The following is a 17,052-nucleotide window of genomic DNA, read 5'->3' on the forward strand; positions in this document are numbered from 1 at the left end:
CTCCTCGTTGTTTACATGACAAAGTGAGAGTTCAGTTTAGTATAGGTTATGTTATTAATAGCTGCCTATAGACAGACTTTGACCAATTCCTCACGTCACTTAGCTCCATCGCTCTCAACCAATCAGCTGCTGGAACCCACAGAGCATGCTCATTGAGATTGTCAACTACATTATTGTCAATTGGGCCAAGCTCTTTTTTGCTAGCACTAGATAAATCAAAGTGCAATGTCTACACCATCTTTATATTACTATCCTTTATTTCAGATAGCATTTGCCTTATGCTCAAGTTGCTAAATGTACATATGAAAATATATTTTAAGTTTGCATTCCCAGTTTCCACATTTAAATCAGAAAATGCCAATCAACACCTTAACCTTTACCTCCAAAGTAATTCTTTCGGCAAAGTAAATCACTGGATACCCTTGGAAACAAACTAGTGCTGACACTAATCATAAACTGAGGCCAGGATTTGCATTGATTTCTACACAAGAGGAGGTATAAATAATCAGACATATTACTTTCAGAGTAGACACTTTTCTTTCAGCACATTCTGTTATTTCACTTCACATTCCAGGCAGCCTAAAACAGTGACCTCACTAATCTGGTTCTGAGTAATCTCATAATCTGGACCTGACCGCTGTGTACACATTTCCACACTGAGCTCCACCTATCAGCCTACAAGCTGGTTGCTGCTAGCGGTCCTTTCTCTTGACATGTAAAATAATAAAAAAATATCTTATAAGTAAGAAAGGGACACACAGCAGCTACAGTAAGAGGTGCAGACACAACTTTGTTCTTCACTATCTTTACATCGATTGAAAATCAGTGGAATGTCATGAATGACTAGGATTGTTGTCGACACTAAATTTAATTGCAATCAATAAGTTGTTCAAGCATCTATGGTGGATGCATAGATGAAGTAAGAAAATTATCATACCTTCTAGTGATTCTAAAAAGTTCTAAAAAAACATCTGCGCTTTTAGCTTCTGCATTGTCGGAAACCCAATGTTTTGTATTCATCTGTCATTTTGCTCATCATCTTGCAGACGATATACTAATATATCACAGTAAATGGGGAAAAAAAGGGGAAAAGGCTGTAAAACTGTTTTATCCCCAGAGTGTTTGTTCATATAAACAAGCAAATCCATCATTGGCTCCATCCTTGTCATATTGCAGGTAGATTTCATTGTAACCATTAATAGAAATGCCTACAGCATTTTTGCTGCCCATCTGTACTCAGTACTACATTGAACATTGAGTACTACCTGAACTGTGCAATTATATCTCCATCCAGCACCCATTTTGGAATTTTGATTTAGCTGTAACCACCTCACCTAATTGAGGTGGTTAATTGAGCTTAATAAGAAAAAAAATCCTGTGTGACATACATTTTGTGAAACTAATAAATATCTATCTATCCATCTATCTATCTAAACATCTATACATCCATCTATCTACACATCTATCTATCTATACATCTATACACACACACACATCTATGCACACACACACATCTATACACACACACACATCTATACACACACACACATCTATACACACACACACACACACACACACACACACACACACACACACACACACACACACACACACACACACACACACACACACACACACACACACATATTAATGCATATTAATCTCAGAGAAACAGGTTGTCCTTAAGGAGATATGGGGCATGGCCTCAGCTCAGTTCACTCATAAAGAGTAAATCTTCATTTCTGGTTCATTATCGCTTACAATACCTTTTATTTACTTTGTTAATTTTGATGCTTGAATGCCCTAAAAAACAAGAAAAATTGCTTGCCATGTGTTATATAATTTTGTTTTTAGACACTAGTTGACTCCACCGGGTAACCTACTTTTTTCCAGGGTAATTTTGTTCCATTCACTTTGCAGAGTTGCTTTTCCACCCAGCTGAAATTGAAAATGTAATGACCCAGCCTCCCATTATCCACGGTCATGAGGATGAATAGATGTTGGTAAAATTGTCTCTTGGAAAAATCGCTTCAATCTGTTTTCCCATTATAAGAAAACAAGGACAGGGGAGATGAGAAACACTTCAATGCAATTTAGTGTTAAGAAGTCAGACTTTCATTTAGTCTGTGTGTGAGGCTGTTTATCAGTAGAACAAACATCTGTATGTTCCTGGATGTACCTTTCAGCTCGGGGTCACTAGGATGCAACTAGTCAGTGTTATGCATAATGCCCCCCTCAAAGAACAGGAAGTGGCCTACAATTGATCACCTATATATGTGTTTGCCTCCATTTGTCCAGGTGCTGGAGAAATTCATGTCTCGTCTGGTCCAGAACCGAGTGATGGGCCACAAGGATCTGCGGACTCTTACCAAATACCAGCTCATTCTTGCCAGGGATCAGTTCCGAAAGAATCCACCATCACACCTCAAGGCATGTAATGACTGTGTCCCATTGTGGTATCTACTGTCTGCTGTAATATGTAATTTTACATGATATGATACACAGGTTTTTACATCTACTAAGACCCATTTTAAGAAAATATGGGGCCTTGAAACTCGAGACATGTAGCCAGCTATTTAATGATTTAACTGTGAATGCATCTGTTGTTCTGAATATTATTTAATAATCAAGTCGCTAATCTTCATTTACAAGAATATGGAAAGAGGGTAGCCTGTGGTGATGCATTTATAGAGAATTATCCCCCTTGTCTCTACAGAGCTTTATCATGACTTTTTGCAGGACTTTGTGTTTATCTGTCTGGCTTGCAACTTTAATGCTACTTTGATTCACTGTCACTTCATTTTCATAATGCTCCAGTAGGCAGCTGTTTCCAGTTAAAACACTGTACCAAAACAGGCATACGGGGGGAGTACCAAAGAAAAAAGCTAAGCACTTAGCAGATGCTAAGAGACAGATGTTTCCCTCAGAAACTAGTAACACCAAGAAGAGATTTCAAAAGATAGTGAACTTGGGCTTTTAATTGCAAAACGAACAGAAACACAACTCCAGATAAAATTAAGTGCTGTTGTGTTGCATATGCAAATAAGTGATTGATTGCACGGCAAAAGATTCAGCATATATACTTCCAGTTGCTTACGGTTATTTAGAATAAGCCGGGGTTGAGGTGTGCTGGACGATAGTCTTTGGTTCAGTGGAGAAAGAAATCCATTATTCACTTTGTTAGTGGAACATTTTATATACTCCATTTTTGTTTAAAAAATGTTATTACTGCAGTTGAAGAAGTTATGGACAGTTTTATTTTTCATACTATTTTTCCGCACTTAATGGCCAAATATTATATTTATTTTCTTCCACTGTCACTCTGATCCCACATTGGTCTCGTGAAGTCACACAGCCTCTTTCACTCAGCAGGGTTCACAGCAGGGAATGCTGGAGGGCGACTTTGCCCTTTGCATCAGCCTGTACCATGGCTACGAGCTGCTAATGCAGATGGGCCTCCGATCTCTCTTCTTTTACATCCAAGGAATCATGGACGGATCCAGAGGTCAGTCACCTCACCTTTAACTTTTGCAGTACATTTCTTAGCCCTTTATCCAAACAATATGTTGAGTCAGAGAACAGTAGCCTTTCGAACACCACATTATCCACGGGTGGAAAACAAGTTTTTAACATCAGGCCTCTCCTTGCTTTGTTTGGCTCAGAGATGTCCAGGGCCAAGAACGAACTGCAGAGAACTCCCACGTTCATGGATTTCTACAAAGAAATGGGAACTATGTTTATGAAGCCATCTGCTGGTATTTAAGTTCTTATTCAATTCACATAACTCACATATTTGAGCCTGTTATTTAGCCAGAAGAAGAGTTTTGATATCTTAATTTACTCTAATCAGTGATATTTTCTATTATCACAAAAATACCTGCTTTAAAAAAAGCAAAGGATCCACTGCTTTGGTTTCACTGTTTTTGTAGGTCCAGATGAGCCATTCATTTACAGCCACCCCAAACTGGAGAAACTGGAGGAGGTTGTGCTGCAGCATTTCAGACTGTGGGCTGAGAGCTCAGCAAACAATAACGGTGATCTACTTAATATAGCACTGCTATGCTGTGGGTTCAAGCAGAAATGTGATATTCTCTTCTAACTACATCATGTTTTGGTTGATTATCGTTCTTGCCATGTTTATAGAAAACAAATACTTTTGGAAGCTCAGGATGTGATGTTCATTAAATTTGTGGTAAACTTAAACCACAACAGTAGCATCCATACATTGGTTATATCTATTAACAAAGGAGATTTAAATAACAGTGCTTGGTACAGTATAGTTTCATTAACTTGGAACTGAAAACTAAAACATTTTCTTGAGGTCGGGTTGAGCTGAGCGTATTTAATTTCAAGAAGATCACAGAACAAAGCATTCCTCTGTCTGAATTAGACTGTCATAAACGTACAGAAAGAATTCAGCTCAGGATTACTGAAGGAATTTTTTATTCAGTCTGTTTCTCTTCTGTCTCCTCGATGTCCAGGTTCAGGTCCTCAGGAGGTAAGCACGCGTGTGATGATCTTTTCATCATTTCGGGAGAGTGTACAGGAGATCGCAGCCATGTTGAACCGCCATGCTCCGCTGATCAGGGTCATGACATTTATGGGCCAAGCTTCAGCTGGGAAGGGGGTCAAGGGCTTTACCCAAAAGGAGCAACTGGAGGTACACATTTTTTTAGACAGTAAGACAAGTGTTATTAATGTTTTGAGGCACAGACAACTGCTAGGCAGAAGGAAAAGCCAGGAGAAGATTAATTTATGTAAATGACTGAAGGAGTACACAAAGAGGGTGGTGTGACAGAGAAGGATGGTAGGGATAGCGTGGAGGTGATCCATAAAGGGAGCAGAGGCAAGACTAAGAGGACAGTGTCCAAGGCTAAACTCCTTTTTGCCAAGCTAAAATTGACTATGCAATCTTAAAAGAGAAAACCCCCCAGAAAGCATTGACCAAAAATATTCAAAGATTTGTGATCACATGATCACATGTACAGTATTGTTTTAAAATTCAGCAGAATTCATTTGTAACTTTTCCTTTTAATGGCAGTGAACTCCATGTTTGAGTTTGACTTGCCTTGTTTACATTTGGTAAGCACCTCATGGGCTGATTGGAAAGTTGGTAGTTTAATTTCTGGCTGCTCCAGTCTGACAAAATATCGTTAGACAAGATACTGGTCCACAAGTTCCTCCCAGTGCATTCATCGTCAATGTGAATCTGGATAGAAATCACTTAGCTTTAGAAACAAGCTTGTGTGAATGTGTGTGAATGGTTAAATGAGGCATGTTGTATAAAGTGTTTTAAATGCTCAAGTAGAGTAGAAAAGCGCTGTGTAAGAACCAGAACATTGTAGGGTATAGGGTTATAAAACCAACAAAGAAGCTGTGTACAGCAGTCAGTGCAATACCCATGTATTAATTTCACTGCTGGTTCCAGAGAAATATAATTCCTCTCTGCAGACTGCATGTTCCATTTCCTATAAGCAAATAATACAGGAATCAAACTAACATGCAAATGCACTGACCATCCCATTGGCTGGTCTGGTGATGGAATATAAATAGAGCAGATATTAATCTGTAAAATGTCATAAAAAGGGACTCTAATTTGGAACAAGCAAACAATTACTTCAGTTTTCCATTAGTATGTAGTTAGCACAGATTTGTATTTCTATAATACTTTTGCTATATAGTTGCACTAAAGAGTTTAGGGGGACAGTATAAGCTGGAAAGATTAAACTACTTTATACTTTGTATGACTTTTTCCTACTTTTTTGTTGCAGGTGGTACACAAGTTCAGACAGGGAGGCTTCAACACACTGGTGTCAACCTGTGTGGGGGAAGAGGGCCTGGATATCGGAGAGGTAGACCTCATTGTTTGCTTCGATGCACAGAGGAATCCTATTCGTTTGGTACAGCGAATGGGGCGTACTGGACGTAAGCGTCGGGGACGCATTGTTGTCATCCTGGCTGAGGGGCGGGAAGAGCGGGTGGGTGTTGTATAGTAATTCTAGTCATTTCTAGGCAAAATGAGAGATGATAACGCAAATGTGGCTCCACAAAACCGTCTAAAAAGTTCAGTCTTTGTTTTCTCCAGACTTACAATCAGAGCCAGAGCAACAAACGCAGCGTCTACAAGTCCATCACTGGCAACAAAAACGGGTTCCACATGTACCCCAACAGTCCCCGTATGCTGCCTGAAGGGCTGTACCCCAAACTCCATAAGATGCACATTACCTGTGGGCAGTTTGATCACCAGGAGAACAGCAGGCGGTCTGTCAGGGGTCGACGGTCCCACACCGAGAGTCGGGCCTCACTCATCCACCCTCAAAACCTAAGTAATTCCAGAGTCTTTTTTAAGATTGATCAAGTTTTTATTTGTGGAATGGTTTTCTGATATTGACTGAGCACATCTGTGTATCTCTTGGTAGTTCAACAGGGCAGCTCAACATCCAATGGTTTTCTGAGCAGTACAGAATATTCCCTATGGGAGTCAACCATGAAGCTGGAGGATACTGAGCCCCATCCAACCCTGAAGCAGTCACACTTCCTGTCAATACCCAGTGACCCACTTCCTCAGGTTTCTTTAGTATTATTGTTTTGTTTCTCTCATTCTACTGCAGGTCTGAAAAGGAGATAAACAAGGGTGCACTGATTATTGGCTCATTTTAAGTTTAACCTTGACAGCTGTGCCAATCCTATCCAGTGACAGGAGTTTTGAATAGAACTACCCCTTTGAACCGCTTCATATGTAACAATAAAAGCTGAGACCAGAAATGGGGAAAAAATAGAAATGAAGATATTTTGAGTGGCTCTATGGATTTCTGGCAGTTAAGTGTCACTTCCACATTTGCATGGGGCACGGAAAGTGCAGTTGCCATGATTTCAGGTGGAATAATCTCCCACCTACAGCTGGAAAGCTATGCATGGTAAAACCAGTTTGTGTCATATATTATTGACTTGAATGTAATGATATTATTTCTACTTCAACCTTACTTTTTTAATTATGTTATTTCATGTCCCTAAGGAGGAGGTTTCCAAAGACAAACAACCATCCAGGGAGCTGTCTTTGTGGGAATGGAGACACTGGCAACACAAAGCGCTCCCTTCTCATGTTGTTGATCATTCCCTTCGCTGCAGCCACTTTATTAAGGTGATGGAGCTCATAGACCGCATGAGAGAGGAAAATGAGGTGAGACGAATGTTTGGTTAGTCATCATTTTGTTGTTTTATAAATAATATGGCATTCAGTTATAGCAAATGTAGTACTTCTTTGTGTCGTACAGGAGCATAGCTATAGCCTAGAATGAGTTGACAGCTTACTAGTAAATCAGTAGAAAACCTAACCACTAATTCAAAGCATACACCACTAATTGAAAAGCTCTTGGTGATAGGAAACTGGTTTTATAAAATGACCTTAGACATCTTGCGTAAATCTTGCTTAGTTTCATAAAATCGAGACAGTAGTGAGCATTTACCCATGGGAAAACCAAACTTCATAAACTTACTAGGCTGAAAGGAGTCAGCTGAGTTGCATGTGAACACACAATTGTGGTTTGTGTTGAGTTACTAAATTCATCTTTTTGACCTGGAAGGCAAATTCCTTGCATAATAAACAGTTTCCATGGCGTAATTGTGGCTTTAGTAAGGAGATAAATATTTGATTTATATTCAGCTGGGTCTTTCCAGGCTGTTTCTCCTTTCTTTTTTCTTTCCAGTTGCTATTTAAAGAAAAAGGACTGAATGAAAAGATTCTCTTTTAAAAACAACACTTCAAACACTATTTTAATTAGCATCTCAGTGCACTTGAAGCCAAATTTGTTATCAGTGGGTTTTAGTTATTTTTAAAGAGAACTTAGCTATTTTTTTTCTCGTAGAGGAAATTGAAGGGTTTACCATCTCAAAGTGTTCTAGCTCATAATTCATCTCTCGTCACAGTTTGCTGACCCAGCAGCAGCAGCAGCAGCTTCGTTCATGCTTTAGCTGCTAATTGAGAGCAACCGAATCAGTATGGTTATCACATCAGTCCTGTCACAACAACTGTTGCCCCGTTGAATTTGCATCTCAAGAATCGAAGATGGAGCCAACTCAAGTATTGCTTTGGTGTTATTTAATAATCAGTGTATGAGAAAGGTAACTTAATCACATGGTTTTTCCAATTACTTTCTTCCTGACCTTGTTTTTTGTGTTCAGCTAGTAGGTACCCGCTAAACACCTTATCGCCCGATATCTGCTATAGCCCGCTACAGGCCTCCTCGTCTCGCCATCTGCCATTTCACAGATTGTGCCATCGATAAGACCCTTGAAATTAGGTCAGAGATTATGGTAAAACTGACTGTTGGCTAAACTAACAAATGGGCTCTTATTGCCATTTTTTCCCCAATACGGATCTTGACCGTACTCGTGAAGGAGAAAATTATTCCACTTGTGAAAACAAAACAGGATTACGGCGCAAGATGGCAGCTTATATGTCACATGTTTTGATGGTGGTTGAATTCAGGTCACAAGTCAGCCAATGAGTAATTAGTATTTGGAAGTTGGCACATTTGTCATACTTTTGCTACAATAGAGTTGAAGTGAGATGATAAAGGTATGATTGTGGTCTAGACTTTCAGCTTGAAATCGACCGGCTTAACTAAAGTATTGCATTAACCGTATAAGAACAATCATTTTTGAGTTCCTCCATTTTTGCAGCCTGAAAACCAATTGGACACTCTAAAACCAGTTGGAATGCTGTGTAAAATGTAAGTACAAACAGAATGAAATAATCTGCAAATGTCATAAAAACATTTTATTAACAATTCAATATGAAAAAAAAAAAGTTTAAACTAAGAAAATTTACCATTTTATGAAAAAAGTAGGGTCATTTTGAATTTAATTGAAACTCAGAAACATTTGAACAGATGAACAAGATGCCATGTTTACCACTGTGTAGAATCACTTCTTCTTTTAACAACACTCTGCAAATAGTCTGGTCTCTCCTGGGAACCAAGGCCACCAGCTGCTGGACTTTTAGGAGAGGAATGCTGTCCCATTTTTCTCTGATAAAGACTTCTAGCTGCTCAACAGTGCAGGGTCCTCTGTAAAATATTTATTTATTTAGTGCTAAATCTTTTCAGTTGGTGAGAGGTCTGCACTGCAGGTAGGCCAGTTCAGCACCTTGACTCTTCTACAAGAAAGCCACATTGTTGTAATAGATAAAATATGTAAGGGAAAAGATCCCATCTGGATGTGTTTCTCTAGGACCTGCATATACTTTTCAGCATTGATGGTGCCTTTTCAGATGTGTAAGTGGCCAAACTGATAGGCACTAATGAACCCCCATAACATCATAGGCGTAGGCTTTTAAACTGAGCCCTGATAACAAGCTGGGTGATTCTGCTCCCTGGTTTGTCCTTTAGTCTGTCCATGTTTTCCAAAACGAATTTAAAATTGTGACCTTTCTAACCACAGGACAGTTTTCCACTTGGCTTCAACCCATTTTAAGTGACCTTTGACCCAGAGAAGCTCACGTTCATCTATGTTCATGTTCTTCTTTGTATGAGAGAGCTTAACCTGCATTTGTGGATGGCATGGAGAACTGTGTTCATAGACATGTACATATATATATATATGTACATGTATGCTCATATATCATGTACATAACCTTTTTGGTCCTTTAAGTTCTAGCTGGATGGAAATAACCAGAATTGTATACACACCGAATACCTGGAAAAAGCTAATAAAAAATTCCTGAAAGGTTCTGGCTCGACACCAGACTGGTCTGTCCGTCACAAAATTAAATTAGAAGCTGTCTTCAGCATCTCCATCTTCAGCGACTGAGAACAAAACCTCTTTCAAATCTGTAATTAGTTTTGAATTTATTTATTTCCAGAAAGAGCAAATCTCTTTTTTTAATTCTACACAACCAGTAAACAAACTACAGCAGTACAACTGTATTTTAAAGTCCACAAAACATGTTTGTTCATATTGTTCTTGTTTTTGTTCATCGTTTTAAACACATAAAGTTAAGGATTAACTCGCAATATAGAGGTGATGAACTAAGTTGTTTTTACGTTTTTGCAGCTCACGCACAAAGACGTGTTCTTTTTTTTCTTTTTTTTTTGTGTCCCGTTTGGATCTTTAGCCATCAGAATTGTTGTCTTAAGGCCAAGAAAGATGCCAAGCGGATTTATTTTACCAAGTCGATCATCATGGCCTTGCCATATTGGTCCATTTGATTTACCTTTATTATAATTATGAATTTATTTTATTTTCGGTTGCTACAAACGGGACAGACATGACTGGGGGATAGGACAGGGAGAAAGAATGAAAGAAAGAGAGGGAGAGAAAGAAAACAAACAAACAAACAAAACACCTGGATCACCTGTATGGAGAAAAAAAAACAGAAGAGAAAGCAAACAACAAAGAGCAACATAATAAAAAAAAACAGCACCATCACAATAAACTAGCTAGCAGTAGATAACAGTAGATACTAAATATTAAACGATATTGTGCAGCACGCAAGATAGACAGCGCACAATGTGCTTTGAGGCAGCAGCCAAGAAAGGTGTAGTCCGTGTCTGTGAACACCCGTGTGTACACCTGTGTGCATACCCCGCAGCTACGGAGCAGAGGCCAGAGGGGGTTGCAGTGGCGTGCCCGCGGGCTCTGCCGGCAGCCAGCTGTACCAGAGAGGACCAAGCTTCAGGCCCAGAGGCCTGAGGGCATCCCACCCCCCGGAAGGAGCCCAGCCGGGTCACAGGCGCCCGGCCCCGCCAATCGGCCACCAGGAGTGAGCCGGTACATACATGAGCGCCCAGCCCCAGACGACAAGGACCACCAACACACCAACGACTGAGGGCATCAGCCACCGGCAGGGAGTGTGGTGAGGGGAGATAGGCCTCCGTATTTTAGAGGGCCTGAGATGTACCCAGAGAGGTTGAGTCTAAGACCCAACCTGACATATAGACACAGACGAACAGGCACACTCGGACACAAACGTGCATTCCCACCCCATATGCACAACCAAATACTCGGCACTCACCCAACGTGTAGACAGACACAAATAGACACTGCACAGACAGTCGCACTCCCCAAACATACTCTATATCCCAGGTCCAGGTACCCCCGCCCTCAGAGGGGAAAGCCGCACCTAGATCCAGGAGATGTAACCCTTCTCTCTGGGGTGGAGGCAAGCGGACCACCTCCTTATCTGCAGTAGCAGGGAGGCCCCGCATCCCAGACCCCAGTCTGACGGCCAGCACCTCCTCCCAGCCCCCCAGCCCTGACGGCTAACAGAACCGGGGTGAGTGAACACCTCAAACCTGATCCATATCAGGTTAGAGGTGTTCGCCCGCTCATATGTAGTGTTGCTGTGTGCTGTTCTAAAGTGCATTTAAAACTCAGGAGAGCATAAGACATGTGTTCACCTTTCAGGCATTAACTCATAAGCGGACTCGCCCTCGGCACTCACTTCCTTTACTCTCGCTGTCAGGGATAATGTGAGCCATGGATTACTTGTTTAGCCTGAATTTGAAGAGTGCTTTTGACCCTTTGCTTTTTTCTCTATGTCTCTTGGCATCACAGTTTAAAACAAGCAAAAAAAAGTCCTTGAATCAAAGGCCAAACATGATTTTTCCTATTATTCTCCTTCACTAAATATCCCCACTCTGGAAATCATGTGCTCATGAGACAAGAAAAAACCCACCCTAAATAAAAAAAATTCTGTTTTTCATCTCACTGTTTCTCTCTTTTTACAATGAAGATAGCCAAGCAGCAGGCCCCTTCTCCTGATATTATGTAATGGTTCAGAGAACTGTTATGTAAGGCCAGAAGGCTGGAAGTAGGTCAGGCTGTGATGACCTAGATGTACAGTGTACTAGACTGAGGAGGATAGAGTTGTAGATCAGAAAATAGATGCAGAAAAGATTTTTATAAAGCTAAATTAGACACATTTTAAAGCTAATTTAAATGTTAAAAGATATCTAAATCTGAATTTTCCATTTCAGTTTTCCATTTCTATTTTAAAATAGATTTTCTGGAATACTGTTGAAATGTAATAAAGATAGATGATGTCAAATGGTTTGATCTGTAAATCATAAAAAAAGCCCTATATTAAAATGAAAATAGTACAGCATCATTATCTTCATTCATCCATTTATTTTCTAATCTACTGATCCAGCTAAGTACAAGCTATAGCAAGGTTGTTTGTAACTCCCTCACCCCCAACCGGTCGTAGCAGGCGGCCTTCCTCTTCCTAATTCTGCCTGAGGTTTCTTCCTGTTAAACGGGAGATTTTTCTTCCCACCATTGCCAAGTGTTTGGTCACAGGGGGGCATCTGATTGTTGGGCTTTTCTCTTTGTTATTGTAGGGTCTTTACCTTGCAATATAAAGCACCGACCTTGATGTGACTGTTATTGTGATTTGGCGTCATATAAATGGAACTGAAATGATTTGAATTGGACAGTGTGGACAGTACAGGGAGTGCAGAATTATTAGGCAAGTTGTATTTTTGAGGAATAATTTTATTATTGAACAACAACCATGTTCTCAATGAACCCAAAAAACTCATTAATATCAAAGCTGAATGTTTTTGGAAGTAGTTTTTAGTTTGTTTTTAGTTTTAGCTATTTTAGGGGGATATCTGTGTGTGCAGGTGACTATTACTGTGCATAATTATTAGGCAACTTAACAAAAAACAAATATATACCCATTTCAATTATTTATTTTTACCAGTGAAACCAATATAACATCTCCACATTCACAAATATACATTTCTGACATTCAAAAACAAAACAAAAACAAATCAGCGACCAATATAGCCACCTTTCTTTGCAAGGACACTCAAAAGCCTGCCATCCATGGATTCTGTCGGTGTTTTGATCTGTTCACCATCAACATTGCGTGCAGCAGCAACCACAGCCTCCCAGACACTGTTCAGAGAGGTGTACTGTTTTCCCTCCTTGTAAATCTCACATTTGATGATGGACCACAGGTTCTCAATGGGGTTCAGATCAGGTGAACAAGGAGGCCATGTCATTAGTTTTTCTTCTTTTATAGCCTTTCTTGCCAGCCACGCTGTGGAGTACTTGGACGTGTGTGATGGAGCATTGTCCTGCATGAAAATCATGTTTTTCTTGAAGGATGCAGACTTCTTCCTGTACCACTGCTTGAAGAAGGTGTCTTCCAGAAACTGGCAGTAGGACTGGGAGTTGAGCTTGACTCCATCCTCAACCCGAAAAGGCCCCACATACTCATCTTTGATGATACCAGCCCAAACCAGTACTCCACCTCCACCTTGCTGGCGTCTGAGTCGGACTGGAGCTCTCTGCCCTTTACCAATCCAGCCACGGGCCCATCCATCTGGCCCATCAAGACTCACTCTCATTTCATCAGTCCATAAAACCTTAGAAAAATCAGTCTTGAGATATTTCTTGGCCCAGTCTTGACGTTTCAGCTTGTGTGTCTTGTTCAGTGGTGGTCGTCTTTCAGCCTTTCTTACCTTGGCCATGTCTCTGAGTATTGCACACCTTGTGCTTTTGGGCACTCCAGTGATGTTGCAGCTCTGAAATATGGCCAAACTGGTGGCAAGTGGCATCTTGGCAGCTGCACGCTTGACTTTTCTCAGTTCATGGGCAGTTATTTTGCGCCTTGGTTTTTCCACACGCTTCTTGCAACCCTGTTGACTATTTTGAATGAAACGCTTGATTGCTCGATGATCACGCTTCAGAAGCTTTGCAATTTTGAGACTGCTGCATCCCTCTGCAAGATATCTCACTATTTTTGACTTTTCTGAGCCTGTCAAGTCCTTCTTTTGACCCATTTTGCCAAAGGAAAGGACGTTGCCTAATAATTATGCACACCTGATATAGGGTGTTGATGTCATTAGACCACACCCCTTCTCATTACAGAGTTGCACATCACCTAATATGCTTAATTGGTAGTAGGCTTTCGAGCCTATACAGCTTGGAGTAAGACAACATGCATGAAGAGGATGATGTGGACAAAATACTCTTTTGCCTAATAATTCTGCACTCCTTGTATATCCACCCTGCAGCATGTACTTCTTTCTCAGTAAAGCCCCTGCTTAATTCACTGTTATTATTAGTAGTAGTAGTCTCTGTAGCTCAGGTGACCTTCATATAGCTCACACCCTTAAACCATTCAAAACATTTAGGGCTAAAGGATGAATAGAAGTGTCTGTTCCCCCAACACACAGGCAAACAGGAGATGATACACCACAGTGGTAAACATGCCCTTGTTTTTTTTTCTTTATAAATCTTTGACAAATTTGTAGGAAACAGACATATAAGGAGAGAAACTATGTTTATAATTATGTTATTGTTATTTATATATCCACTTAAAGTTGAATAAGCAATAAAAAATACATAGATGGATTCTGCTTGGATGTAAACAAATACTCTGGGATTATTATCATACAGTTATTTTGGACAAAGAACCAACATAGGTTTGTTTTTGTGATTTGTCATAATGCATTTTTCCCTCCTGTGGTCCTGTTGAAACTTGCCTCCCAGTGGCTGATGTCACAATTAGCTTTAGATCATCCTTCATTATTTTGAGTTGTGATGCCAAATCCATTGAAATATAGTCTTGTAAATCAGCATTTCAGTTGTTCATAGTTGTTCATGTACCACAATCTGACGACAAAGGCATTTGACGATTTCTTATCCTGAGTCGTAGCTTGTTTGGAAACAAAGTCACGCAGACCCATGAATACAGATGACAGTTCTTTGTGTATGCTCATGAGCATCAAATTCATGTTGTTGTAGTGCAATGAGATAATCAGCTGAGAGGAGTTTCCACTTTGCTGCTTCCCTCATCATGCAGTCTGAAACAATATGAACCGTCTGACCCTTCTAGCGTACACAGCGCTCTCTTTATCTCGCTCTGTTCTCGTCATCAAGGTTATTTCTGTCTGCAACATTTCTAGATGTGGCGACTTAATCTGATCATTAATTAATTGAGGGCCAGGGGTTGGGGTTAATCCTATATGAGTGAAGCCCAATCCATTACTTTTCAGCAAGAATATCCAAAAATGGCATCAAATATTATTAGAAAATCCATCTTTTTTTTCTACAAGGGAGGTGTATGTTAATCGAAAACCAGATGCTAGAAGATAAGGTGTAGTAAACAGAAGCTCTTACAGAGATAAAAAAACAAAACCGCAACAACATCAAAGAGCAGTAATCACATGGTAGCAACTAGAAATTAGGGATGTAGATATGGTCAAAACAACCGTGCTGAAGTTTGAATCAAGCAAAGATGATCTAAGTGACTCTGAAAATGGATGGCATGGATGTTGGTGCCAGATGGTTCTAACAATGAGAACATATCCAGTAATTAGCAGTTCTCTGGGTGGAGATACTTTGTTGATGCCCGAGGTCATAGGACAGTGGGTCTCTGTTTCTTCTGCAGTATCCAAATATCTGGATGCCTTTATTAATGGCAAGATTTAAGATGTTCTGAGGAGGTTCTGTAATACAAACATATGATATTACAGAACTTTATGAAAGCGGCTGACTCACGATAATATGAACAGTCTTAATAAAGATAACCATCAAATCCACCCTGTGCTTTTTGTGTTTACAAATTTAACCGTATTGACAAAAAAAACTCAATTTCTTGGGATTTGTTTTGTAAGTTAATAGTATTGTTTCACTTGGTATTAGTCGTTTTTATTTTTGTAACACATAGTTTTAGTTTTATGTTTACTTATAGTAAATTAAAACACATTTCTTTGCTGTGAGTTTAAAAGAGAAAGTCCAGTTTTTTTATTATATATATTTCTAGGGAAAGCCTCACCTCTGAAAAGTATTTGCCTCTTAATCAGAGGTGTGAAGTGCTGAAATGATAATTACACTGTGACGACTGCAAGCAGCTCAGTCTTTGCCCGCAAGTTAGTTTGCTTTGTTAAAGGATTAAAGGAGGCGGTATAAGGTGTGTAGAAAAAAATAATAATAAAAAAATTGCAAGTCGCCACAGAGTTGTCAAGTACATTTTGTGTTTAGCACACTTAAAAACAAAGTGTTTTACAACAAAAAGAATAAAACTAAAAGGGTTCATGTTGCACACATTCACACTATTTACCTAAATGAATACATCACCACCTTTTTCTCCAACCACACTTCCCAGAGATTCCAAATGTTCAATGAAAAATACGTCCTCAGCTTAACTTTGAAGACGTTTGACTTAGAGTCATTAAAGACAATAAATCACTCGGAAATGCAAAAGATGTTTTAAAGTGAAGTGACAGTGTTTTTAAGGCATTATCAAGAAGGACGTGTAATTTGTGGAGGATGTGTGTTTTTCCCAGGATAAATGTCACACACACGCACATGCACGCACGCGCATTCACTTAACTTTATTGTATAACAGGCGCCATACTGACTCCAGGTCTTACACTAGAAACCTGCTGATCAAGAATCAGAGTGCTTTAGTTCAATACTCATAAATTAAACAAGGTTGACGTTCCTTGTAATTTTGTAGGAATACTCTAGAACCAACTGAGCACTAGCTGCACATTTGAGCAAGAGAAATTAAAAGTGAATGAAAATGAGAAGGTTATTAGTGAAAATGATTTATTTTTCCCTAAAAAAATGTCAGTTTTTCTCATACCAGCAACATAATGTTTAATTCAAATCCAGTGAAATACCTGTAACATGGATTGTTACAAGTTTCACAATCACTCATTTCCACAGGATGAATAATAATGTCTTTGCTGATTTTGTGACGTTTTCCTGTCACACTAAATTTCCTCTTTCCTTAAAAAAAAAACAAAAAAACAACGTTGCACAAATACCTTGATACCCACTAAATGATTTACCATGAGATTTGCTACAGACATTCATTGTGACTCCAGTCACTCGGGTTATCCCATGACTTTCCTCTTGCACAATTATGGAGATCATGTTGTTTTTTGGTTTTGTTATTTAACTACATATCTTCATTAATAGGTGGATTACCGTTACTAAAATTGTTCATATTTTACTCAGGATGAAATGTTCTAACTTTGATGTAGCTTTTATCTTGTCCAGGACATTTTGTTTGTTGTTTTTCTCCGA

At 39.5% G+C, this 17,052-nt stretch overlaps 1 protein-coding gene across 1 annotated transcript in view; it reads left to right on the plus strand.

Annotated features, from left to right (window-relative positions):
• Positions 1–17,052, plus strand: part of fancm (FA complementation group M) — a 45,375-nt gene that overhangs the window by 18,610 nt on the left and 9,713 nt on the right. The window contains exons 5-13 of the mRNA XM_026151464.2: positions 2,299–2,430; positions 3,373–3,505; positions 3,663–3,755; positions 3,930–4,034; positions 4,482–4,660; positions 5,772–5,978; positions 6,086–6,326; positions 6,420–6,568; positions 7,016–7,180. Of these exons, the coding sequence (XP_026007249.2) occupies positions 2,299–2,430; positions 3,373–3,505; positions 3,663–3,755; positions 3,930–4,034; positions 4,482–4,660; positions 5,772–5,978; positions 6,086–6,326; positions 6,420–6,568; positions 7,016–7,180 (1,404 nt within the window). The remainder of the gene's footprint in view (positions 1–2,298; positions 2,431–3,372; positions 3,506–3,662; positions 3,756–3,929; positions 4,035–4,481; positions 4,661–5,771; positions 5,979–6,085; positions 6,327–6,419; positions 6,569–7,015; positions 7,181–17,052) is intronic.

Source organism: Astatotilapia calliptera, chromosome 19 (assembly GCF_964374335.1).
Source record: "Astatotilapia calliptera chromosome 19, fAstCal68.1, whole genome shotgun sequence".
NCBI classification, from domain to species: domain Eukaryota; kingdom Metazoa; phylum Chordata; class Actinopteri; order Cichliformes; family Cichlidae; genus Astatotilapia; species Astatotilapia calliptera.